Source organism: Diadema setosum, chromosome 13 (genome assembly GCF_964275005.1).
Source record: "Diadema setosum chromosome 13, eeDiaSeto1, whole genome shotgun sequence".
NCBI lineage: Eukaryota > Metazoa > Echinodermata > Echinoidea > Diadematoida > Diadematidae > Diadema > Diadema setosum.
In genome coordinates, this window is record NC_092697.1 from 34913213 (window position 1) to 34940926 (window position 27714).

Sequence of the window (27714 nt, forward strand, 5' to 3'; positions counted from 1 at the left end):
AGTGAACTCTTCACATGTAAATCAATTTCACTGGTACTTCAGCGAACTACAAGGTATGAAACATTTGACATTGTGGCAGATATTATTTACGCATAAAGTTGGTCGCATTATTTTTTATTCGCGCTTTCAAATCTTGTTCCACAAGCTGCGTTTCTTATATAATGTGTCCATGCCTTTTAGGCATAAAGTATTCTAAAATTCAACTGGCACTATTACAATAGATGTCTCAATTCTTTCTGAGTTTTCTCTCATTATGCAGACAACCTCAATGTGCTATTTTATTTAGTGTGTTTTATTGGTTGTTTATGTTTATAAGTTTCTTCATTTATACTTGATTTGCCTATTTTGTGTGTGAGTGTATGTGTCTGTGTACGTACCTCTGTAAATAATGTCTTTCGTTCTTCATATCTGTAAGGATGACATTCTTTCTTTCCAACATATACGTCTATATAGTGTATGACTTGTGGTCACTGATGCGTCATGTATGACCCTATCAAGCAAAACTTGCATGAGACCTGTTTATTTCTACCGAAAATGATATCCTGCTACACTCCCCTAACACACAAACACTCACTCACACACACACACACACACACACACACACACACACACACACACACACACAATGTTCAGAGAAAAGTGTTAATAAGTGGTAATAAGAGGTGATTTTAGTTTAGAAACAAAATGACGGTGTATTACTACATTACATCTGTTTTTGTAAATGAATGCAAGTTCTTCTGAGTGACATTCTTCTAAGATAAAAAGTGATTTTCTTGGTGATAATTGGAAAACCATATAACCGTCGATCGGGTTCAACTGTTTGTGCTTTTGGAGTAGATACTGAGCAGACAATGACAAATTGTTTATCAAAAGCTAACAAGCAACCAACAACAACCTACAAATACCAATACATAAACAATGAGTACAAACTGCAATTCTCAGATCTTATTGAAGGATTTACTCGAAAGATATTTCCAATCAAATATATCACCAAGCAAACCACCTAACAAAGAACACACCATCCACTCTTTAGCCAAACACACTTGCACATTTTTTCAAAGATTAAAGAAAATTAATTTCCCTATGATATCAAATCCATAAACATAACATCAACAATCCTTCCATTTTTTTTTCATCACTTTAATGATCATTGATCCATTTGAGCAACTTATGTATCTTGAATATAACAGGTAAATGTAACCATTGACATAATTTTGCACAGTCTCCTTCACAACATTTCAGCGCCAAAGAATGTGAACTTCGTACAATTGTCTACGTTCATATTCTAAGGTTTTGTGTCAAGGGAATGGGGAGATAATCAACGATCTTTGGTCTTGATTCTGAAACAATGATAAATATAAAATATTAACATTTACACACTGAATATATACACTAATTACATCACTTTTAGTATTTACATTCCATTCTTTAAAAGATCGGCAAAAATTAATGCCGTTGTCAAAGCAAAACAACCATCGATCACGGTGGAATACCTGACATCAAAATAATATCGCACAATATATCAATTGTATATACGACCACACCAAATACGCCATTTTGTACACATGCATGCACACGACGAATGCATATAAACATGAATACATGCAATATTTTTCTTAGGCGTATTGTAAATTTCGGATAAAAAAAAAAGCCGCGAGTTATTAAGACCTAAAACCTTAGAGCTATTCTTCTTCATTATGTGCATTCTGGACGTGAGGTTTGCACTCATTCATTATCATTATGACAATAATTTTGTAAAATATGATGAACTGTGGATTTTACCATTGTACCTATGCAATTAGAATTCACCTAGCTTTTGATATTCAATATTACTGGCCACTCTACATAATCAGTAACATCGTCTAATACAGCTAAGAGTTGATGCTCTCCTTGCCTACAAAACTTCTATTATGTACATCCAGACAATATTCCGAGAACAGAAGCAATTCCAACCGGCGCACAATAATCTGTCTTTTAGGGCTCAATCTTCAGTAAGTTACTAATGAATATTTGGATTCTATTCATATAAACATGTTTCAACAAGGAACATCCACATGACTCCATCGGGAAACAGGATATACTATTAGAAGATTAAATTAACAGGTACACATGGCTTTAACACAACTGACCTCACAATATGAAGTTGATAATGCCCATTTGTTTTGAAGTCAGAGTTGGATATTTATGTACATCAATGCAATCAAAAGAACTTTACACATGAAATGTTCGTGCCGAATAATGGTGACTCTTAAATGAATCAAGACAAACAATAAATACATAAATACACTAATTGTACATATTTCACATTGTCTATCGTTAATGCGTATTACGAATCCCAACAGATTCAACTAATATTAGATCGAAAGGCCTCAAATTGTATACAGTAAAATCATGAAACGTAGTAATCCTCTCCACAGTGTCTCCAGGAAAAGAATCGGTCCAAAGGTGTAAGGTGCCGAAGTTACAATAAGACTCCTAAAACGGTTTGCCTAAATTCCATGAACGAATCAACATTATTCAGTGAATACTCAAAAGTTTCCAAGAAGTACAGTTTTTTCTTCCACGTAGCTGTTGTCCCGTGCGCAGTCAGACGGTGAAATATTCACTCGTAGATCAATCGCACTGGTACTTCAGCGAACTCTACTATTGAGATCATCTCGTCACCTGCACGTTTGAAAAATAAGATTCGAAAACACTCAGTTTAATTTGTCGCCTATAAAAAACGTCGATCAACATAATGAAATTACAAAGTAATATTATATTTCATTAAAAGTTATTTCCGATACTCAATGAGAAATACATTCATCAAATAATATGAAAACAAACAAACAAAAAAATACTATGCGTTATAACCAGGTTTAAAGCGCAGTAGAAAAATCATATTGGGTGAGTTGTTCGTCGTTTCTTAGTAGAACGCTTGTACGCATGGTAACATATGTGTTTTGCTTTAAGGTAAATAAAAAAAGGTTTTTAAGTGTGTTTTTTTTTTTTAATAATTGCCCTTCTACTTTCATTTTAAAAAGACGTCGGAAAACGTATAATTTTTATGTTTAGATTAATGTTTCTTGTTATAGCTGAAAATTTCCAAATTGCGGTATTAATCATGTTTGTTGTCTTTTTAATCATGTTTTATCATGTAATGCGTCATTATTCAATTTTTGAGCTACTGTTTTACACGTTATTTCTTTTTATCACTGGACTGTTAATCAATCAATTACAGCGATAAATCAAGAGAGTAAACATCAACAAGGAAACATTATAACTGTAAAACATTGTGATAGATTATCAAAGCCAGCAAACTGCTACGTGGTCGAAAAAACAAATGAGAAGGATAATCGGGTTCGTGGCATGCTTGGAAAAATATTTAAGCATTCGTCATTAATCTATATAATCACGTACATTAACTGGACATTGGCTGTAAGCTTACCGTCTGTGTCATGTTCGGTGATTAAAGCCCAGAAGTCACTCAGTGTGCCGCCCTCTAACGACCACTCTACAACACCAACCATGTCGTCGTTGTCAAGATCGATTCGTGAGAAGACCTCTTCCCTTTCAATTTCATCGATAGGGGGCGGTGTGACATCAAGAGCTTCATCATGCACCGAGCGACGGAGTCTAGAAAATAAACACACGTAAAAGAAAGTGTAAATTGTGGAAAAAGCCAAAATAATTTCTTGGAAAGTCAAGAGAGGCTAACACGATCGATCAGGGAAGAGGTATAGGTAGGCACCCAGTGGATTGTACGCTAGCAGCAGAGGATCACAATCATATTCCATGACATTGATCCATTTTTTTTTTTCAGGATCCTTCCTTTTCGAAGAATTATCATTCTAACAGATTATCAGTTTGAATTGCAATAATGTCATTGATAATTTGTTCAATTTTTTTTTCTTTGTAATACAGTTCTTTCATTGATCCATAACTAGAGCATGACATTATTCACTGTCGACATGACTGACATAATCAAACAATCCAGACTAAATCATATTTAAACGAAGATTAATTTCAGCATAACAAAGGAAAATCAGTGAATCTCGAAAAGATATTTGTTCAATTTGTTACATTACATTGTTTAATTTATGTTAATATATATATATATATATATGAAGAGTTTGTTTGCAAAAACCGATAAGTCCATATTTGTCAAATGGGGATATTTGCGATTAAAGGTCAAGAAAAATACAGAGAATAATAAAAAATTTTTTGCTTCTTTTGACCATAACTTCAAAAATATACCTTTATATGTAGTGACCAATATATCATTTAAAAGGTATTATTTTGTACTTTATGACAGAGACCGTACTTCAAAATCTTCAAAAATGGACTTATCGGTTTTTGTAAACACAAATCTTCATATATATATATATATATATATACATTTGATACAATTCATGAAAAAAAAAAACAATATTATATCAAGGTAGTGAGAGGTGTATCCTGAACTTAAGAAAATTTGCAGGTAAAAAATCTCACAGGTATTTCTCCGTTCCCATGTTCATTTAATTATTTTGATTTTTCGTTGCTTGTGTATGTTTAAGTATAGGCTATAATTATTAATAAATACAAACAAGAACACGCATTGCATGTTTTTGAAGTCGTGACGTATCCTAAACTTACAGAAAATTTGCCTGTCTCACAGGTATTTCTACGTTAACATGTTTATTTTATTTCTTTTATTTTTTGTAGCTTGTGTATATATAAGTATAGGCTATGTATATTTAAAATACAAACAAGAACATGCTATGCATGTTTATGATGTCGTAATGTATACTGTACTTACCGATTAGGCCCCCTTCTGGTCCTTCCTGGTATTTCTAAACGACCGTCTCGGTATTTGGGGGAGGACTTCTTTTTCTTCCCACAGGCTTCGGTGGAAGCAATGGCCCCAATGACGAGGAGGAGAAGGATGACGTTGCTAAGGTTACAATGCATTTTTTTTTTGTCGATCTCAAAGGTTAGGTACCTGTAAAAACAGTAGAACCAACAAAACATAAGAATGAAAAAAAAAAAGAACATTAGAATGATAGATATACTGTAGAGTGAGAGAGTAGAAGTTATTCATTCTTCGTTTTTATTCTTGTCTGTAATGAATTCTATCAAAATGTGAAGACATCAACTTTATAAGTTGTTTTTATGAACCCGATCGTTCGATGAGATTAGAAATAGCAGTCCTTTACTTTGCAGTCTCCCTTTTCTTCAGCTTAGAAAGTAATCAAGCGACATTTTCAAAGGACAATTGATACTTGATTTCAACCTGACGCAAACACGGAGTAATCAAATTTTACAGCAGTGCCATTCACGACTTATACATTTGTTGAATTCTTCATCAAAACTATTTTAGTATCAATTAGGTAATATTTTATTTAAAATTATGCATATTAAACTCATGAGCAATCCTTAAGAAGACTGACCTTAAGAGCTGTATTCACGCTTTGCGTTCGCCAAAATGCTTGTCTGCTTATGACAGTTAGTATGTTAATCCATTGCATAGGTTTCACCTTTCAATAAAAAAAAAAAAAATCAGAAGCAAGATTCTGAATAGTCTTTTGCACTGCAGAACAAAGTATGTGTTGTTAATGCGATCTTACCCTCCGCATCTCTTGTTATAACAATTATATGGCATTCATTTGACACATTACTCTGCCTATTAAGTATCTTTGAAACAGATCAATGACACCAAATTTGAAAATTGTGAACAATCTTACCTTAATAGTCAGCGTTAAAGGTATATCTCCTGGCGGTTATATTACACACGTGAAGATGATACTTCAGTCACTATCAGTCAATGCTGTACAAAAGGCCTATGTCTGTCACTTGGGATTTCTGGTCATTATTTATACATTGCCGCGGAGGAAACGCATGCGTGTTCTGATAGAATGACGTATGTATCTATTTACCTTCACCATTGTTCTAATTCACCATAGAAAAAAAAGGTGGTTTCCCCCGTCGAAAATCTCGTTGGGGTTATTTCAGACGTGGTTCGGGAATTTTCACTTTGTAGTTATAGTGAAAGTTATATCAAAATAGTCTTTCTTTCATCAACTTTACAACAAAGAAGATAGGATAAATTAATATCACATTGATAAAATTTATTGTGGAAACTGTGTAAATTCATAATTGATATCTCACGTGCTTCTCTGATTTTCTGTCAGTGGTAGCACCGTATATAGCCTACTCTCCACCCCCCCCCCCAAAAAAAAAAAGTTTAGCAGTGCAACTCTCTTTTGCTGGATAACATCGGCGTATTGGTCAAAATCCCTTGACAGTGAGGTGAAGTGGTTGAGAGCGCCCTATAGAAAAGAATTAGGAAAAGTATAGATATGGACAGATTCCACAAAACATCAAAGTATAGAAAGCTTTGTGAAAACGTATAGCTAAAAATTTAGCTCTTTCATCTGTAAATTTCCTGCTGTCCGAATACAACGGCCATCAAAAATGTCGAGCGCACTCAGCTCTCTGCGCCCAATTGTATGTCTACAACGGGCTGCAAAAGGGCAAACACATTTCCCCCTTAAAACTGGCTGTCATATTCCCCTACGACAGGATCATTATCTCAGCAATTCTGAAGCAATCCATTTTAATAGCATGTCCCGGGTACACACGTTACTCATCATTTCTTTTACGTTCTCGAGATCTCATGGCAAAATCTTTTTTTTTTCTTTTTTTCTTTTTTTTTTGGGGGGGGGAGGGTGTCTTATATGATAATTACTAGCAGAAATCTGATTAAATCGATAAACCCTTATCTATCACATAATATGCGTAGCCCAAATTTCCGTTTGTCGCTAATACTAAAAACCTAAAGCTTTCTGACCTAGAAACAAGGCTATGTATTATAAACTGGAGCAAAAGAAAGTACGCACTTCTGTCAAAGGCCGCACACAAAAATTCACCCCATAGAAATATACAATTTTTGTACACAGGTATGCTACAGAGCCCCTTACTTATCACATGCACATAAGAAGTGAATGTCTTCATAACAAAGAAGAACTTAAATGCACAGCATCTTGGTCACTGAATCAAAAGTCACACACAAAAGCACTTTCCACCATGCAAAAATGGCCACTGAATGGAAAACATTTTTAAACAACCAATATGTCAAAGTGAACACCTGTTTTGTCAAAATGATGTTAATGAGTGTATTCTGTATTTAGGGATGCTATCCTTCCTGATTATGCTAATTCTCAAAATAAAATCAGTTAGCTGTTTAGACTGGACATTACTTTACTCTGGTCTAAGCAAGCTTCCATCAGGAAAATTATGCCACGTCTTGTAAGGCTTGTAAGGCTCATTCTGTTACATTTTGTGACTTTTGATTCAGTGACCAAGATACTGTGCATGTCATTTTTTTTTTCTTTGTAATAAAGGTAATCACTTGCAATTGGGTATGTGATTACTAATGGATATTGCAGCATACCTGTGTACAAAAAATGTTTATTTCTAGGCGGTGAATTTCTGTGTGCAGCCTTTGACAGAAGTGGGTACTTTCTTTTGCTGTCCAGTTTATATCAAGGCAATATTTCTAAACTTTTCGAAAGGAGTAATAATCATGATAATGGTACGATGATGATAATAATTTCCATAATAATAACTGTAATAATGATGATAATAATCATGAATCACCATACTAATATTGATAATTGCAGCAATAATATTACAGTAATAAGAATGATGTAAATTACATGTAGGTAAAACTGCTCGGATGTTTACTAACACGACCTTATACTAACAAGTTATACTGTTTGAGAGATTGAAAAGAATGAAACAGAAATGATTAAATGTACTTGAAATTATACTTGAACATTATCATAATTATGTTTGCTACATCAAGGCATTATGACACAATATCTCAGTCATTTTGGAAGACAACTAAATATAAACTTACGAATGCCAGAGCAATAATAATTGTCGACAGTATATATACAAAAACTGAATTTATTTCAGAAATGACTTATTGAATTGATGAAACTAAGTTATTAATCGTGCGACATTAGCTTACTTTATAGCATCAGGTGGGAAATCCCATAATCCACTTGTAAGTACTTGAAAAAAAAGAAAAACGAGCTTTACAGAACTAAGCTCATACTAAGGGAATCATGAAGCGAGTTTTTGATATTTTTTTTTTTTTTTTTTTGGGGGGGGGGACATGTCATATATTACCAGCAGATAAAAACTATCAGTATAATGAAGATGGTGAAATGGTGTCCTTGATACCAAATCTGGTCATTATCACCCTTTTTTCACCTATGATTTGTAGGAGTGATATGATGTCAAAAGCAAATATGAAACAGAAAATTAGATTCAAACCTCATGCCACACACAACATCCTTTTCTATTCAGATGAAAACTTATTAAGGTATGAAGAATTCGACATTGTGGCAGATATTCTTTATTACATATCTATTATATAAAGTTGGTCACATTATCTTTTATTCGCGCTTTCAAATCTTGTTCAACAAGTTTGTTCGTTTCTTATATAATAATCAATGCCTATCACGTACTGTAAGTATTCTGAAAATTCTTTCTCATTTTTCTCTCGTATATGCAGGTAACTTGAATGTTGTTATTTATTTAGTGTGTTATATTGGTTGTTTAAGTTTTTAAGTTTCTTCATTTATACGTACTTAAATTGCCTAATGTGTTTGGGAGTGTATGTGTGTGTGTGTGTCTGTGTCTGTGTACGTACCTCTGTAAATAATGTTTTTCGTTCTTAATGTTTGTAAGGATGACATTCTTTCTTTCCAACGTATTCCTCTATATTACATACTAGTAGTGTATGACTAGTGTTCACGTGATAGGGTCATCATATATGAGCCTATCAAGCAAAACTTGCATGAGACTTGTTTATTTCTACCGAAAATGATATTCTACTACACTCCCCTCACACACACACACAAACACACACACACAATGTTCACAGAAAAGTGGTAATAAGTGGTAATAAGAGGTGATTTCAGTTTAGAAACAAAAAGACGGTTTACAGTTCGTTCTGTAAATGAATGAAAGCTGTTCTGAGTGACATTCTTTTATAAAGATTGAAACTGATTTTCTTGGTGAGATAGTCTATACTTGGAAAACACTATTAAACCGTAGATCGGTTCAACAGTTCCTACTTTTGGAGTTCTTAGCAGAGCATGACAAATCGCTTAATAAAAAGAAAAGTACAACAACCAACCCCGAAAAAACAAACAACAACAAATGAACTAATACATAAAGAAATTAGTATACAAACTGTCATTCTCAAGTCTTATCGAAGGATTACTTGAAAGATAATTCCAATCAAATATATCACCACACAAACCACCTAGCAAAGAACACACCATCCACTCTTTAGCCAAACATGCACATTTTTTTTCCGAAGATTAAATAAAATTAATTTCTCTATGATATCAAATCCATAGACATAACATCAACAATCTTTCCATTTTTCATCACTTTAATGATCAATTGATCCATATGATCAATTTACGTATCTTGAATATAACAGGTTAATGTAGCCATTGACATACATTGCGCAGTATCCTTCATAACATTTCAACGCCAAAGAATATGAACTTCGTGCAATAATTGTCTCTCTACGTTCATATTCTAAGTTTGCTTTTTTGTCATGACAATGGGGAGATAATCATTTATCTTTGGTCTTGATTCTGAAACAATAATAAATATAAAACACTCATATTTACACACTTAATATATACACTAATTACATCACTTTTAGTATTTACCTCCCATTCTTCAAAACATCGGCAAAAATTAATACGGTTGTCAAAGCAAAACAACCATCGATCACGATGGAACACCCGACATCAAATATTGGACAATGTAATTATTAATTGTACACTACCACACCAAATACGCCATCTTGTACACATGCATGCATACATACATGAATGCATACCATATTTCTTTTTTCGTAGACGTAGTGTAAATTTCAGATTTAAAATATATTTTTTTGAAAAAAAAAATATTAACCCGTTCCGTAAGGGAACCTGGTGGTCTGCGTATTAAGTCTATGGGCATTTCAGAATTCAGTATGGAATGGGTTAAGATCTAAAACATTCGAGATTGTCTTCTTCATTACGTGCATACGGGACGTGATTATATGCACTCATCCATTGTCATTATGATAATAATTTTGTAAAGTATGATGAACAGACTGAGTAAATTTTACCATTGTATTGATGCAATTAGATTTCACCTAGCTTTTGATATTCAATATTACTGACCACTCTTCATAATCAGTAACATCATCTAATACAGTTAAGGGTTGATGCTCTCCTTGCCTACAATACTTCTATACATCCAGACAATATTCCGAGAAAAGAAGCAATTTCAACCGGAGCACAATAGTCTGTCTTTTAAGGCTCAATCTTCAGTAAATTACTAATTAATATTTGGATTCTCTTCGTACATTGATTTTTCCACAAAGTACATGAAAATGGCTCCATCACAAAACAGGGTGTATTATTATTATTATTATTATTATTATTAAGATTAAATGAACAGGTATACAAGGCTTTAACACGACTGACCTCACAATATGAAGTTAATAATGCCCATTTGTTTGGAAGTCAGCGGTAGATATTTATGTACATCCATATACAATCAAAAGAAATACTATACACATGAAATGTTCGTGCCGAATAATAGTGAGTCTCTTCAATGAATCAAGACAAACAATAAATATATAAATACACTAATTGTACATATTTCACATTGTTAATTGCAAAGTAAAAATCCCAACAGATTCAACTGATATTAGATTTAAAGGCCTCAAATAGCTTTAGCCCTATATAGTAAAATCATAATGTGGCAACCCTCTCCAGGAAAAGAATCTGTCCACAGATGAAGCATTAATTGTTATAATTTTCACTCCTAGGGCGGTTTGCCTAAATTCCTTGAGCGAATCAATATTATTCAGTGAATACTCAAAAGTCTCCAAGAAGTACAGCTTTTCTCCCACATAGCTGCTGCTGCGTCGTGCACGTTCAGACGGTGAAATCTTCACTCGTAAATCAATCTCACTGGTACTTCAGCAAACTCCGCTATTGAGATCATCTCGTCACCTGCATGTTTGAAAAATAAAAGTCGCAAATACTCAGTTTAATTTGTTGCATACACAAAACGCCAATCAACATAATAAAAACAGGAAGTAGCTATATGTTTCATTTAAAATTATTCCCGTCTTTCTCAATAGAAAAAGAAAATGCATTCATCAAATGTGAAAAAATAGTATTGCGAGTGATAACCATCATTGATGCACAATAGCACATCATATTGGGTGAATTGTTCGCCGTTTCTAATAGAACACTAGTGTGCGCATGATAATGTATGTTTTGCTGTAAAGTGAATTACAAAAGGGTTTTAGGTATTTCTTTTAGATAATTGCCTTCTATGTATTTTTTCGTTTTAAAAAGACGCCGTAAAATGTTTATGCTTAGATTAATGCTACTTGTTTAGAGCTGAAAATTTGCACATTCTAATAGTCATTATGTATGTTGTATTTCTAATCATGTTTTATCATGCATTGCATCATCATTTACCTTTTGGGCTACTGTTTTGCATGTTGTTTCTTTTTTTTTTTAGTGAACCATTAATCAATCAATTACAGCGTTAAATCAAGAGAGTAAACATCAATAAGGGAACATTTTACAATAGTAAAACATTGTAAATAAGGATTATCAAAGCCAGCAAAATGCTATGTTCAAGAAAAATGAAAGATAATCGGGTTCGTGGCATGCTTGGAAGATTATTCAGACATTTATTTTGTCACTAACCTACAATCATATACATTGACTGAACATTGGTTTTTGGCTTACCGTCTGTGTCATGTTCGGTGATTAAAGCCCAGAAGTCACTCAGGGTGCCGCCCTCTAACGACCACTCTACAACACCAACCATGTCGTCGTTGTCAAGATCGATTCGTGAAAAGACCTCTTCCCTTTCAATATCATCGATAGGGGGCGTGGTGACATCAACAGATTCATCTTGCACCGACCGACGGAGCCTGAAAAAAAAGGTACAAGTAAACGGATGAATGACAAAGTCAAGATGGCACTATTGGATTATCTGATTATAGGTTGAGTTGAATCAGGGAATTCAACTATGTTCTGTAAATTCAAACATGTTCTGTAAATGTATCGTATATATTTTTTTTTTTCTGTTTATTCAATGGAAATGGAAATAAATTGAATTTAATTGAATTTAATTGAATTGGAAGGGGCATTTAAAATCATCGAAGAAGTTGACACCTTATAATCATGACGCAAACCGTAAGGCAATTGGATGATTTTTTCGTGACTTTTGATAATGTAAATCATTACTTTGAAGTGTAATTAAATGATCAACAATTAAGTTTTATTATCATTCACAATCTTGTTCTTGTAATTGCCAAATTGACAGTTAAAAAAGTAATGTACTGAAACATAAAGAATTGTCCATAGGCCCAATATACATGTTAATGTATCTTTATGACTTATGGAGACGAACGGAACAATAGAGGAACAAAGCATGGGTCGAAAAAATTGTGTTATGGTCTGAATAACTTACCGCATTCTGGCCTGCCTCACTGGCACTTCTACATGACCGTCCTTGTATTTGGGGGCGCTCTTCGTCTTTCGATCGCAGGCTTCGGAGCAGGCAATAGCCCCAATGACGAGGAGCAGAAGTGCAGCGTGTCCAATATTACAATGCATTCTGATGATCTGCTAGTGTTCTCGATGGACGTACCTGCATAGGTAAGGAACACGGGGGCGCATGATTATTATAAAGAAAACATTTTGTCTTTAGATATTCTTAGGTATTTCAACTATAACAGTTCAAAATATCAACTGTCTGTTCATTTTCTTAAAATCTTAAGTTCACTGATATAGGGAAATCCAGTATTCTCAGCCTTAGTTCTAAACTTTGTTTAACACCATTTGATTGAAATGATCAAACAACATGTGTACAAGATTGATTTAAACAAAATGCAATTGTAACAAACATTTTAAGTTTGTGACATGACCTGTCAATAATGTATTGGAATCAAACAAGCGGAGCGTTTGCCAAAACTTGATGAAAAGAAAAAAAAAATAAGTCATGGATTATAAAGTCGATATGGCAGACCATCCATAAGCTGACTAAAGCTAGGAACGACTTATATTTATTGCATATGTAAATGTGCGTATGATTTATTGAAAGTTTCAGATTACTTTCTCGAAACGCAGCAATAAAATTCTCACGGTAGAAACAACATGAATAAACAAACCATTTAGACATTCTCGCAGAAAAACTAAATAATCATTTTTCTTATTCTATCCTGCTCTCTAGATCTCACGTTATGAACATGCGATATCTCTTTAACAACGCTCTTCATCTATGCAGTGTAATCATTCCAGAATCATATAAAAAAGAACAAAAACCAAAATACAAATCAAGCAATAGGAAGGTAAAACAAAATCTTACCTAAAAAAGTCAGTCTTGGAAAGTGCTTGAGCTTCGGAGATGATGAGTTGATGCTTGAGTTGGAACTGAATGTGCCGATCAGCTGGAAGGTGCTAACATTTATACACTACCAAAGAGGACACGCATGCGCAGTTTTTGTTTGACGTAGGCTTCTATTTCCTTTAACTCTTGCCACAGTGAAAGGATACGGAATGGGATTTCCCCTAAAGAAAGCCAAACATAGAGAATTACTGCTATGCTCAGCCGGGTTTTTTTCGGTAGTTGAAAAAAAAAAGGAGGAAAAGTACAGTTCATGGTAATATCGGTTCCAACATCAACTCTCTCAGTGCAAAAGGAGGAGAATATCATGGTAGCAATCTTCCTTTAGGATACAAACAAAAGTTTGAAAATTGTCTGACAAGGCTTCTTGGTGAATAGGGACTAATAGAGAGATTCAGAAAAGTAAAAAGATACCTTGCTACATCTTTCCACGACCTCATTTATGTCTCCGATAACTAGAGTCTCACTTCCCCTTCCCCTAAAGAGAAATACAATAATGAAATAAAAGAAAAACGATGAATAACAAAGTTCTTGCATGTTTCATATGGAACTAGTTTAGTTTTGTTCTTTTCGCATGCTAATTTTATATTATTTACCATTTGCAGATGAAACAAAAACCAAACTTTAGTGCATCAAAAGAGTTCTGAAATGTGAGTTATGCATATAAACAACCCATGCAAATATGTTAATCAGTATGATCCGTGAAGTATTGTTAAAGGGGATGGCTAGTAACTGATCAGTGGGAATCAGTGGGAATGCTGGGGGATGATTGTTCCAATCCTTGTGGGATTCATTTAAGAGTACATTATATATCTGTTGTTGTGTGAAAGTTATTTGTTTCAGAATGGTCTCATATTCAAGTAATGTACAGTTTAATGTTTCCAGGTTAGCATGCCTGTACAGTGACGGGGCGATCGTTAACGATTTACTGCACATTACGTGAATATGAGACCATTCTTAAGCAAATACTTTTCACACAACAATAGATATATAATATACTCTGAAATGAATCCCACAAGGGTTGGAACAATCATCCCCAAGTATTCCCACTGATTCCCACTGATCAGTTACTAGCCATCAACTTTAAATATACAAAATGTGAACGATAGTTATAATAAAATCGTGATACAACTGACTATACACTTATGCATCAATAAATCTCTGCTCTCAACGGTAAACAATACCTTTAAACACATTTGCACACACACACACACACTCACACACACACACACACACACACACACACATAGACTGAAACAGACGAATGGTTCGCCAGAGGTGTCCACCATTGCATGGTCAGCAAACAGTGTCAACTCGGTGGTTCCATGGCATTTCGTCCTGCGACAATTGCTCCCGTGAAATATCTGAGAAATTCAATGTTTAAGCCAAACATAAATTCTACTTACAAACAATCCATAACCGTAATCACAATCCTCACTTCAAGCTAAATCTTAAACCCTGATCAAAATCCTAACCCAGATCCTTAGAGAAAATGAGCAATTGTCGCAGGAGCTAATGTCGTGTTATCCAACTCGGCGCACCGTTCTGAGAAATAGGAAAATGAATGAGTAATTAGGTCCTACTCCTACCAAGTACGTTCACATTTTTATGGCATGAACATCGCATTTTAGAAATCGAGGTTCGATTGAATGCAGGAATGAATGAATGAATGAATGAATGAATGAATGAATGGATGCCTGAATGAGTGAATATGAATGAATGAATGAATGAATGAATGAATGAATGAATGAATGAATGGATGCCTGAATGAGTGAATATGAATGAATGAATGAATGAATGAATGAATGAATGAATGAATGAATGAATGAATGAATGAGTGAGTGAATGAATGGATGAATGAATGAATAAGTGAATGAGTGAGTGAATAAATGAGTGAATTATATCAGTTTTACGAAATACATTCTTGGATGAAGTGTGCATGTGTTGGCAAACTTAGAGCACAAACGTCATCTCATGCTATAGTGGGCCTGCTTTGTTTGGTAGAATCAGTAAAAATAAAAATCAAGTATAGGCCTAATCTTAGAATTTGGAATCCTGAAAGAAGAGAAATGCGTCCATATCTTGACTCAAGTGTGCAGACTCATATACAGTCCCTTTGCCAAGATATCGCAGTACCACACTACCTCATTTAAAAACAATTAGTATCCATATCATAATCAAATTAGACGGATGTCACAGACTGAGAAAAGCTCAAGGTCGAATGTTCAAAGCCACTTGAAGAGGTAATGTAAGCTGGTAATGTAAACTGGCGCAATGCCATTATTAAAAAGGGGACAAACTTTAGATTGCGTGCTAGTCCAGGAAACGGATGTTCGAAAAGTGAACCTGCGGAGTAAGTCCTAACGTTTTAACTATTAACGAGTTTTCGAGGGGAGGGAATCATAAAGAAGGGAAAGTGTCGCCCCTTCGGAGTGCGTTCCTGGTTGAAAGAATGAAATGACTTCGTGTTCAAGTCGATTTTTTTTAGTGAAGTTGAATATGTCAAAGTTGAATAACGTAAAATTCATTCAAACAGAGTAATCGAATTTTCATCGATTTTGGTGTTAGAAATAAAAGAAAAACACTAGGATTCTACAGTTTTATTATGTTTTTGTAAAACGGTATGATCAGTTGAGACTACATATTTATACAAACTAAATGAGGCATTCACTAAAATCACCTCTCAAGCCTACCAATGAACAGCACCCAAAACTACACTACAATTCACTTTCAAAATGAAGTCTTTGAAAAACACCGGTGTCTTTCAAATCACATTTCTGTGCGAACCAAGCAAAGGTGGATCTTAGGAGTGAAGAGGTTGTAGTTTCCGAATTTTTTTTTTCAGAGATGGCAGGTTGATTAACACAGCATGTTGATTGCCTGAAATAGAGTTTGTGTACAAACCAACGGGAAGTCCCTGGTTTAATGGTTTGATTTGATTTGATTTGATTTGATTTGATTTGATTTGATTTGATTTGATTTGATTTATTGGTTTGATGTGCATGTTGATGATGTAAATAGTCATTCTTATTGTCGAAAAGAATTTAAATTTTGAATTTGATTCGGAACAATACATTTAGATTTGTGTAATTAGCATTGCTTCAAACCTGTTTTTTATTGTTTACGTCATTGTCTCTCATTAACATATTAATAAAAATGATGAGAATTATGGAAGCTACCACTGCAGGTCTATTCCATCATACTGACAACTGAGAAAATAATTTCTTAAATCAAAACCACCAACCGTCTGATATTGTTAACCCATGAAAAGTGAAAGTAGGGCCTATACTTCAAATCTTTTACTAGTGTTTCTACACCTGTTACATAACATGGAGTAGGCAATCGACACATCAGGGATGCAGGTGAATTTAAAGGAGTTTTTAATAGTATAAGATTATATTAGTATGTGTTTAGCGTGGCATTTTTTTCTTTTCATTGTGTCGATGGCATATGACTGGGAATATATTCCTCAATCGGAGCAGGAAAATATTCAGAAAATTGCAAGAAATATTAGCTTTTGAATACAACGAACGGAAAATCTTTGGTTCAGTAGTTTGATGTTAGTAAATGTCTTGTCAAGGGTATAAATGAGAAGTCTAGTATACTGCATACCTACGATGAACTGTTCATTTTTATATCAATACATTTATATTTGTGTAATTTACACTGTTTCAACTTTGCAGGTTTTAAATGTGTGATCTTATTGTTTTCCGTGAACAGAATATTGTTTACCAACTAAAATAATGAGAATCAAGTATACCAGAGGTCTGTACTTGGTCTATGTGATGATTGGGAAAATAATTTCTGATTTTAAAACCTCAACAGCCTATTAATGTTGACATTAAAAAGTGAAAGTACTTGAACGCTTTCACTGGGCTTCCGTGCCAGTTGACTTTTAACTTGGGGTACACGAGGGACGCATCAGGGATCCAAATGGATTTTAATGGGTTTTAATTCATGTTCACCTTGATTTTTTTTTTCTTTTGTGTCTGTGGGATCCGACGGGGAATATCCCTGAATAGGTATCAGGCAAACACAGGGAAAATTGCAAGAAATTATAGTTTTTGGTTGACAAATCAATGGAAAATCCCTGATTTAGTGGCTTGATGTGTTAGATATGCCCTCTGGATACTGTACATTTTGCATGATGACTTAAATTCATGTATTAGTGTATACTGCATTTTATTTCCGATATGAATTTGTCATTATCGAAGCAATACATTCAAAGATGTGTAATTCACGATGTCGCAAGTTTGCTTTTAATTATTTCACCTCATTGTCTTCTGTGAGCATATTGCATTATATACCAATCAAAATTATGAGAATCAGGTAATATACCAGAGGTCTATCTCATCATAAGGGCAATAATGGAAATACTTTCTGATTTAAAAAGAATACCGAAAAAGCCTTCATACAGTATGACATCGTTTCCGTCAATCCGATATAACTTCACGTTTTTCCCCCTTATCACCATTATTATCACTGTCATTATTACTATTTTCATTAAGACAATAAACATCACTATCATCACCATTTCAAAGTGATTCTAGTTACCTCTGGCATAATCACCATCAATGTGACAGCGAACAAATCGATAAAACCAGGAATGACGATCTGTGTATATAATCTCAATCTCAAATACACCATAAATGGTTAGATTTTTTTCGACCTTGTAAATACATAACTAATAAAGAATTCTACAAAGGAGTACCAGAAAAAAAGGTCATTACATGGCAATTATTCCTTCGTTTGCATGTCACTTGATATAGTCGGTTTCGAAATCAGTGTCCTTCCCTTATGATAAAAGATAAATGTCAGGCAAAAAATAAAATATTTCTTCTTCTTTTTGTTTTGTCATATAAAAGATATGCCTTTTTGAGCCAAGGACATTAATTACCGGAAAGAAAGAGTCTACTTGTATTTTTTGTCGTTTGATACATGTAAGGAATATACCTAGAAAATCCCAGACATTATCTTTCTTTCCGTGGAATCCATCATTTACGGAAGGAAGCTAAAGAACTTCCCACTTCCTCGATAAGAATCAAGCACAAGGAAAATCAATACATGGCATCTACCGCTACTGACTTTGCAACTTTTGGCGCCCCTCAAGGTTACAAGGAAACAGACCCAAGATTTTTGACGATGGAAAATTTTAATTCATCCCGAAATTCTGACCGATGCTTGAGATTGTAAAATCATGATATGGCAAAATCTTATTCTGCAGGAGTGTTGCTTTATTTAAAAGATACTTGGCAGTGTTGATAACAGAAGTAAGTCGACTTTATCACAGAAAGTGTAAAATGTGTATAAAGCTATAGTTTGTGTGATATGGTAAAATTTGTTAGTAACAGGAAAAAAACACGGGATAGTTTTCCTTTACTAGTTCTGCGAAGAATTACATGCTTACTCCTCTTTAGAAGAAAGCCACATATGTCGATCTGTTATCATAATCAAAGGGGCGAAGATAGTGGCCGAATTGGGGGAGGATTACTCCCCATCCAATTGTACGGAATCTGTCAACGTTTTGTGTACCGGTATCGCATTCCTTTTTTAATTTGCATACACATTATACACTACATCATCATCACAAACACATACACCAATCATATAAGATTAAAAAAATGAATAAATAAGTAAATAAATGAATGTATGTATGTATGTATGTATGTATACATCCGTTGGGTATATCCGTTGGGTATATCCGTTGGGTGTATATATAGTAGTTTATAAACACCATTGTCTGCAATATCATTCATACCCTTGAACATTTTCCGTGTTTTTTTCTAGTAAGTTAATGATGGAATTATCATATTTCTGCGTGACTTTGATGTACTCAGTTGTCATATACCAATTAAGTTTAGATTTGACGTCATTCCCACAGCAGTAGAAAAATTGAGAATTCTTGGCTTTTTGGCTATCTTTAATTAATCTATATCATATTTTTGGAACGTAAGAATTCTCGCTGGAAACATCGTGGAATTCAATGCTTTGAATGCTAGTATCACAAACAAATGGCTTGTGATCAATATCGATTACTAATGATCGATAAAGAGCGTAAAGCCTTTAAAATGAGTATCTATACACTTCGTTTGCTATGCTAAGTAAATGAAAATGGAAATGCAACGATTTTATATATGACAATGTTGAAGGTATGAAACCATTCTCAAGTGCCATTGTAAATCTCTCTTTTTATTAGAAATTGGTATAACGGTATGAATAATTTTGCTTACAACTTATATATTTGTATGTTATGAACCTCCCATTTACCACCCATCATAAGATAATAAATTGATCAACTTGAATTTGTTTTCATCTCGCCACAATGATTAACATCTTCCTTAAAATATAATCATAATAACTAATATTAACGTGAAGAATTTAAGGTTTGGCTTGGAAGGATACTGCTGGCAATATAGCAAAATATCACTCAAATGGCCTGGTTTTTCCCACTCTTTCACCTTCTTGTGTGATGAGGTGAGACGATTGGCCTCTAATGGCCAAATTTCTCGATCTTGAGAAGTTAGAATTCAATCTTTCACTCGGCTTGTGAGGATATTACTGGCAATGAATTGTGGAATGTCACTTAAATAGTCTGGTTTTCCCCTCTTTCAACTACTTTTGTGATGCCCCCCTTTTGGTTCTTTGTGATGAGATGAGACGCTAGACTACTAACAGCCGAATTTTGTTGACCATGGGAAGTTAGGTACTTTCAAACTTTCACTTGGCTTGTGAGAATATTGCTGGCAATATTGTAGAACATCGCTTAAATGCTTTGGTTTTCCCCCCTCTTTTTAAACTACTTTTGTGATGAGGTGAGACGCCTAGACCGCTAACAGGTGAATTTTGTTGACCATGGGAAGTTAAGTACTTCCTAGCTTTCACTTCGGCTTTTGAGGATATCGCTGGCAATATTGTAGAATATCGCTTAAATGCTTTAGTTTTTTATATTACTTTTGTGATGAAGTGAAACGCTAGACCACTAACGATCAAAATTTATTGACTTTGGGTAGTTTAGTATATACTTTCAAGCCTTCACTTAGCTTGTGAGGATATTGCTGGCAACATTGTGGAATGCTGCTTAAATAGTCTGGTTTTTCCCGTCTTTTGTGATGAGGTGAGACGCTAGATCGCTAACAGGTGAATTTTGTTGACCTTGGGAAGTTAAAGGACAAGTTCACCTTCATAAACATAAGGATTGAGAGAATGCAGCAATATTAGTAGAACACATCAGTGAGGAAAATTGGACAATCGATGCAAAAGTTATGAATTTTTAAAATTTTTGTGTTGGAACTGCTGGATGAGGAGACTAGTAAGGCTTGTGATGTCATATGAGTACAACAGTATAAAGAAAATGTAAAGAAAATTCAACATATTTTCACTTTTTTCGCATAATAAAAAAGCACTTGACTTGCCTCTTTCTAAAGGCAATGGGAATAATATTACCCATAACATATGTCAGTAATGAGTCAAGGGAATGTGTACTTTCTTCAAAAGATGAAATTTTGTGAAATTCTCTTTATATTTTCCTTATATTGTTGTACGCATGTGACATCATACACTGAAGTAGTCTTCTTATCCAGCAGTGACTGCACAAAAACTTCAAAAATTCATAACTTTTGAACGGATTGTCCGATTTTCCTCAAACTTTCAATGATGTGTTCTACAAATATTGCTACATTCTCTCAATCCTTATGTTAATGAAGGTGAACTTGTCCTTTAAGTACTTCCAAGCGTTCACTTCGGCTTGTGAGGATATTGCTGGCAATATTGTGAAATATCGTTTAAATGTTTTGGTTTTCCCCTCTTTTTAAACTACTTTTGTGATGAGATGAAACGCTAGAGCACTAACAGGTGAATTTTGTTGACCTTGGGAAGTTAAGTACTTCCAATCTTTCACTTGACTTCCGTATCGACTTTAAACAAACATTAGGTGATGAACATGACAGGAATGCAGGTCTTTACTGACAGGGAATTTTATCACACATGTTCATTTTTGCATTCTTTTTTATCTTGGAAATCGAGGGGGATATCCCTGAATCCTATGAATGAAATCTTCCATTGATACTCCGTTACGGATGTTTGAAAAAAAAAGGTAATGATGTCGTTGATGTGACTTTTTATATTGATCCAAATATCTATTGTATCATCAAGTGATCGTCACATCCAGCTCTGATTTGTGTTGAATAAGTAATCTTCCCTTCAGATAAAGAGTTCCCATGCACTCAAATCAACAAATCAAATTAGAGACATTGAAAAGCAGTACCGTATCAATAGTTTTTTTTTTCCTGCATATTTTCTTGGACAGGACTCTTGTATTTCCATCCACCAAACTCCAATGCACGTTCTTCCCACGTGTGATTAGGTTATTCTCGAAGGCACTAATTTATTGAATGTAAAGATGAAAAAAGCGTCGAAACTGCAGGCATCTGTAATTTCTCGCACTGGTGATTTCATCTTTCAAAGATTACTGTGATGTTGAATAAAATGATTATTACCATTTTGCTTGCGTGACTATGCAACTATGGTATAGCGGAGCGGTTTGCAGCCATCGAAGCCACGGTTTTTTTTTTTTTTTTTTTAAGTCATGATTTAAGAATTTTTAGATTTTAGAATTATGATATCATTCCATAAAGTCTTTACCAAACTTGTCCATTCGTAATTGTAACCATAAAATTAGATTTCATTGAATCCGAGTAAGCTATTTCTCCGCGAATCTCTGGCACGCTTCTTCGTTCTAAGATAGCGGCAGTTCCGCAACTCGTCCCAGCTGTACACCTCCGACGTCTCCTCCGAAGTATCCAAGTCGACAGCCTGCCGAACCATCCGCATCGATTCGTCGCGTCTCCGCTGAAGCAGGCGACCGCTTGGGTCCAGGACCGGAAGTCGTTCCAGATTGTCGGAGGACGGAAGGAGTTTCTGGCTCTTGTTGAGGCCAGGAGCGGAAAGGGACGCGGCAGCTGCTGCGATGAACCTGGTTTCAGAAGCGACGCAGAAAAGTAATAGCGATGACATCAATGTCAAAGATCATGGTACAATACACAAACGACTATTTTATAATGAAAAAGAAAAGTACTGATGATAAGTTATCATTATATTAACCCCTTCTGTGCCAATCAGTCAAGTGTGCACAAATTTCACATACTTGTCTCTGGACAGGAATAAATGTGGCACTCAGAGGGTAATGTTCATTCATAACGGATAGTCCCTTGTGCGTACGTGGTCAAGGTTCTCCCCAAGAGGGCCTTGCCATCGTTAGTACTTTAACATTGTTACACCTATGTCTAAAGGGGCATCGTAATATCATGACATTATCATAGATCAAACATCTTAGTAACGTTACCACTAGACACGACTAGAACATAGTCTGTCTAAAGGCCTCCGGCCGCAACCATACACGGAAACGGCAACTGTCTGATTTTTGTTATGGCGCGCCAAAATGAACCATGTCTGGTTCTGTTAAGAATTAATAATGTTGATGCAAAATCACCAAAAATTGTACCCATATTCAAAATTAAGAGCAGGAAATTCACCAGTTGAAGATTTATTTTGTAACAAAATTATGAGCGGGGAATTAAGTGATATTGTAACAGAACCAGACCGTTGCCGTTACCGTGTCTGGTGTGCAGATGCCTTTATAATTATATCAGAGTGGTTCCATACCCCTATGATTGCACATGTATGCCTGTGAATAGCACATGAAAATCGTGTTGTAGAATGCACTTATCTTCGTGTTACAAGAAAGAAAAACCAAATGAGTTCACAATAATGCCTCTCCGGTTTATTTTCTTACGAAGAGTGATGTATTGAACATAATTAATTGGAAACAGGATTTGGGAGTATTTATTATCTCAATATGATTAGTTCATAGAACAAATCAAAGAATATTCCTAGGTATCTAAAATCCTTCATGAGACTCACTTTGAGATCTGGCCTGCAGTTTTCATGTTGATTTTTGGGATGGAGCTTTGATTGGTCTTTGAGAAACCAGCTGCGTGGTTTTTTGCCGGTTGGTCACCAGTCGTTTTCCGCCTGGCTTTCTCCTGAGAAATTTCAGCTTCACTTTTAGAACAGTCCTTTTCCATCAGGGGTGGATGTACGTTGGACTGGCGAGAAGTGATTGCGCTCCGATCCCTTTGTACTCTCGTCGATCTATCGCTTTGTAGATAATCAACGCTGTCGGATTCGCTCCAAGAACGTGCGATCGATCCAGATTGACAACTCCGCGGCGATAAGAGGACTTTTGAGGGATTCTCCTCCGCATTGATGTAGAGAATTGGTGGTTTGCTCCTAATATTGCGATTGGTACCGCCTCGAACGTTCTTAGATGGATTCTTTTTAGATGTGCTGAACTTATTCATTTTGTCGGCATTATTGGTGCTCTGTTGGGCTTCTTGTCCTATAGTGCTGGCCTGAGAGTTGTCAAGCGTTTCTAGCTCTATATCCAAGCCAAAACAGCGAGGATCCTCTTCTTCGTCCTCTTCAATGGTATCTTCCGATAGCAGTCCAGTTACTGCGAGAGAGGATCGCCTCACCATCAAATCTCCTGGACTCTGGAGGTCCAGGGATGATGTTGGACGATCGTGAAGGTCAGTCAACACTTGTCTGAAGACGGTGGAAGACGAGGGGAGTGGCTTTTGATTATTTGCGAAAAAGATTGTGTCGTCTTCGCTTCCGTCAAAGTCATCTTTTTCGTCGTGATGGTTGTCGCCGCTTTGAGAAGTGGTCGTTGACGGGGTGTCCTCCGACACAGACCGACTGATAGGCTTCAGGCGTCGTGGAAATCGAGGACTTCGAGGGCTGGTCATTGATGGAGTGAATCCAGGACTCATGAGGCTATTGGTAGAAGATATTCGCTTTGCTTCGTCGGCATTATCGTTTGAATGTTCATTCATCGACAAGTTCAGCGTCGTTCCAGACATTGAGGATGATGAAACCAACGATGACGATGTCCGAAATTGGTTTTCGTCGTGACATTCAGTCCTTGGCACCTCAATCTGTGCAGGCCGATATGACCTACCTGGTCTTCTAGATTTCGGAAGACGGCTCGAGAAGAATTCGACATCGTCTGTCGCATTATGGCATACATTTTGTCCTTTGTTAATAGGACATAATGTCAAATCAGTGACCTGGCCTTCAATATTATCCGAGATATTTGTGCCCAATCTGTTTGCAAGCTCAGCCGTGTCAACATCAAAATCTGCTTTCAATGCCATCGTTCCTTCTAGCAATACAAGTATAAGCAGTAACAAGCAGGAGGCATATAGGGAATAGTAGCAAGTCCTTTGGAACTTTAACCGTTCCTTTATTAGGGGGCAATCGTAAAGAGGTCCACAGATCTCATGGCTCTTACTTATCCTGTTCTCGCGTAAGACAGCTTAAGATCCAGGCTGCTTAATCCAACAGAGCCACTTGTAAACCTGGATTTATGATGAATGGAGGGTAACAACACAGTTAAATGAACGTTTTGTGTTCAAGATTAGTTTCATTCAACACGTCCAATATACAGGGTGCGTTAATACAGTATTACTCAGTTGATAAAATACTGCCATGGTTCCATTGTCAATTGATTGTCCAGTGTTCTTTTGATGTTTGTCCAAAATCGATACAACGGTATATAAATAAAGAGCAAACAAACAAAAGACTGCTATTTTCAATACAGCAAGAGATGAAGACACACCAGTCACAAGAAATGTGTATGATTCCACATTGTTAAATCTAGTTGCAATCAAGTTTTCGTATTTCGTCTGTCCTTTGTTGACATGATCACTTCTGTTTATGGACAGAAAGATGCACAATGAGGCTGCAAATTTAGAGTCTAAGAGGTAGGGGTCATAATATTCAAGTCGTGCACATTGAAACACACAGAATGTAATAGGTCTAGTACATAAATTCTACTGATTTTATCAAAACGCATACAAGTTCGGGTAAAATGTTCGCTATATGGGACAATTAAAAACAATGTCAGCTTATTGCCACGACTAAGGAACATGATTTCAGTACTCGCTGCTATACATGTGTACAGTGACGGTTTTTATTTAGGTGGATGATATCCATTTAATTTGTACGGCCTGCTGAAAGCAAACCCAAAATTATGATGATAAATAAATGAGTAGCACTTCTTTATCTGCTTTACTTGCAGATAGTGATGAGAATTCTGATAAGGGAGAAGTAAGTATTTCAATTATACAAAACAAAAATTAATAATTGTATATGCGCCTACAATTAAAATGTATTTCACTCCATCGTGCAAGTTAATTCCTTTACATTCAAACCAACAAACTGGCAGATGATTATTCATCGAAATCGGACCTAAAATAATTAATAAATTCATAAAGATTTACACGTTCTCAGAACACGGTGAAATTAGTGTAGGAACCAAATGTGCACATGAGGATAAGAGGATAATGACCCTGCGTCACAAGCCTTCCATTTAAAGGTATACCTCCATGCATGTCGCCGCTACATTTCAATTACAATGAGGATTGTAACTTGACTTGTACCTTCTCTTCCAGTGCTTGCCTCACAATAGTACGCCCTTTGACTGTACCTGTCCTCTATAAGCACACGCGACGACATCGCTTACATTTGATAAGCTAATTTTGTCACATTACGAATAGCTACGCCTGATGATTGAATTTAAACAAAAAAAAAAATTGCATTCTTTGTATTGAGGTTGTGTGGCAATGAGGATTGTTAATTGACTTGTAGGCCAACCTTCTCTTCCAGCGCCTGCCTCATGACACCCTTCAACCCTAACTCTTCAACTGTAACTCCAAAGTACGGGAGGATTTAAAATAACGGACTTTCCCTTTTTTTTTCGTATTACCAGTAGTAAACGCATGCGGCGAGCAGATGAGTATCTTATTCGTGATATACCCAAAGTTCATTCAAATTCCTGCAAAACTTAAAAGAATATTCACCTCACCTTGTTACCTAGTCGACGGCAGTTGGAAGGACGCAGAGATGAGGACATTCCACTGCCAAGCACGCACAGAACCACTGTGATACTCCGTGATTTCTTGCTGCAAACGAAGTCAAGAGAGTTGTATGTTTGCCCAGCACAAACACCAAATAGGCGAGCTCCTGTTTGCCGTTATCGTAAAGGATGATTGTTCTCCTGGATTTGGAGATCTTGGTCCTCTAGAAGGCGAAAGTGACAAGAACTTAGAAGCCTCTCGTTGATCCGTTACGCAGGATTACGGAGAATCATTTTTCCCGTTGCCAGCATAAAGCACGGCTAGTTGACGTTCACTCTTCAATACTTGCTTTTCTTCTCCCGAGCGATTCGCTTATGCAATCTTCTCATTACGTAAGAATTACCTGGTCTTCTGGGCAGACAGCCTTGCGCCACAAGGTTTTCACGTTTTAACAACAATTGCAGTGCCTAAAAAAAGTGTAAATATTTTGCTGGATGAGCGCTTGAAAAAGGAAGATTGAAGGATGCTGCAGTATCCATAGAAAAGATGATACTGCAACAAGATAATTTGAGAGAGGTATTACTCGGTGGCGTCTTACAATAAGCTACATGTCCAGTTTGCCAGATACTTCATGGCTTGACGCTTTTTACACAGGCCGCACCATCTTCTACTTTAAGTGAATCAATATATGAGCAAAGTCAGGGTCCAGTGCAACGAATCGATGTTTTATACTGAACAGCCCCTACCGGCTAGGGGCACTCTATCGTGTATTGAATTCGAGAGAAGGGTGTACAAAACACCCCCTAATCTCTGTGACGTTTTCATGGGACACGACCGAAGGGAAATGGGTGTGAGCACCGGACAATTGGGGAGGCGCGCCCTGAGACCTTCATGTGTTGTCACCGATCGATGACTCGAACAACTTCTTCTTCCATCGTCGTACATTCGGGTAACTTTGAATACACCGGCAGAACAAGTAGATACCCAGAAAGTGAGAAATGGGATACCAGGGTTGTCCCTGGGAGAGGTGTAAAGGAGCCGCTCCCTGCATAAAGCATTCAATTACATGTCGCACCGTTGACACGAGATGATAAGATTGAGATATAGATGCCAGACAACTTCTCCGAACTAATATCGATCAGTTATGCATTGACTCAGAAGAAGTAAACAAAACAAGCAATAGAATGACGTAGAATATCATGTATCAACGTACCAGTTTCAAAGTCTTTTCTCAGACTTACACAGTGAGATTTTATGTTTACTAAGTTACAATGATATAAGCACAGCTAACTAATAATGGATTAACGTGCGTTAA

The 27714-nt window shown here is 35.8% G+C and overlaps 2 protein-coding genes across 2 annotated transcripts; both read right to left on the reverse strand.

Annotated features, from left to right (window-relative positions):
• Nucleotides 1-2602: 2602 nt before the first annotated feature.
• On the reverse strand, nt 2603-4932 carry LOC140237343 (uncharacterized). The gene is made up of 3 exons (XM_072317278.1): nt 4781-4932; nt 3428-3615; nt 2603-2664 (listed from the first exon to the last, which is right to left on the reverse strand). The coding sequence occupies exons 1-3, from the start codon at nt 4930-4932 to the stop codon at nt 2603-2605; spliced, it is 402 nt and encodes a 133-aa protein (XP_072173379.1).
• A 6069-nt stretch (nt 4933-11001) lies between these two features.
• LOC140237332 (uncharacterized) lies at nt 11002-13558 on the reverse strand. The gene is made up of 4 exons (XM_072317269.1): nt 13444-13558; nt 12547-12726; nt 11817-12004; nt 11002-11063 (listed from the first exon to the last, which is right to left on the reverse strand). The coding sequence occupies exons 2-4, from the start codon at nt 12690-12692 to the stop codon at nt 11002-11004; spliced, it is 396 nt and encodes a 131-aa protein (XP_072173370.1). The 5' UTR covers nt 12693-12726; nt 13444-13558.
• Nucleotides 13559-27714: the final 14156 nt, after the last annotated feature.

Bases quoted from the DNA above. Each gene is read 5' to 3' on its own strand.
- LOC140237343 (XM_072317278.1), bottom strand. From the start codon at position 4,932: ATGCATTGTAACCTTAGCAACGTCATCCTTCTCCTCCTCGTCATTGGG. The intron at 3,616-4,780 runs GTAAGTACAGTA...TTTATTTTCTAG, and splicing joins ACCAGAAGGGGGCCTAATCG to ACTCCGTCGCTCGGTGCATG. The intron at 2,665-3,427 runs GTAAGCTTACAG...TCAAACGTGCAG, and splicing joins CACCGAACATGACACAGACG to GTGACGAGATGATCTCAATA.
- LOC140237332 (XM_072317269.1), bottom strand. From the start codon at position 12,692: ATGCATTGTAATATTGGACACGCTGCACTTCTGCTCCTCGTCATTGGG. The intron at 12,005-12,546 runs GTAAGTTATTCA...CTTTTTTTTCAG, and splicing joins GTGAGGCAGGCCAGAATGCG to GCTCCGTCGGTCGGTGCAAG. The intron at 11,064-11,816 runs GTAAGCCAAAAA...TCAAACATGCAG, and splicing joins CACCGAACATGACACAGACG to GTGACGAGATGATCTCAATA.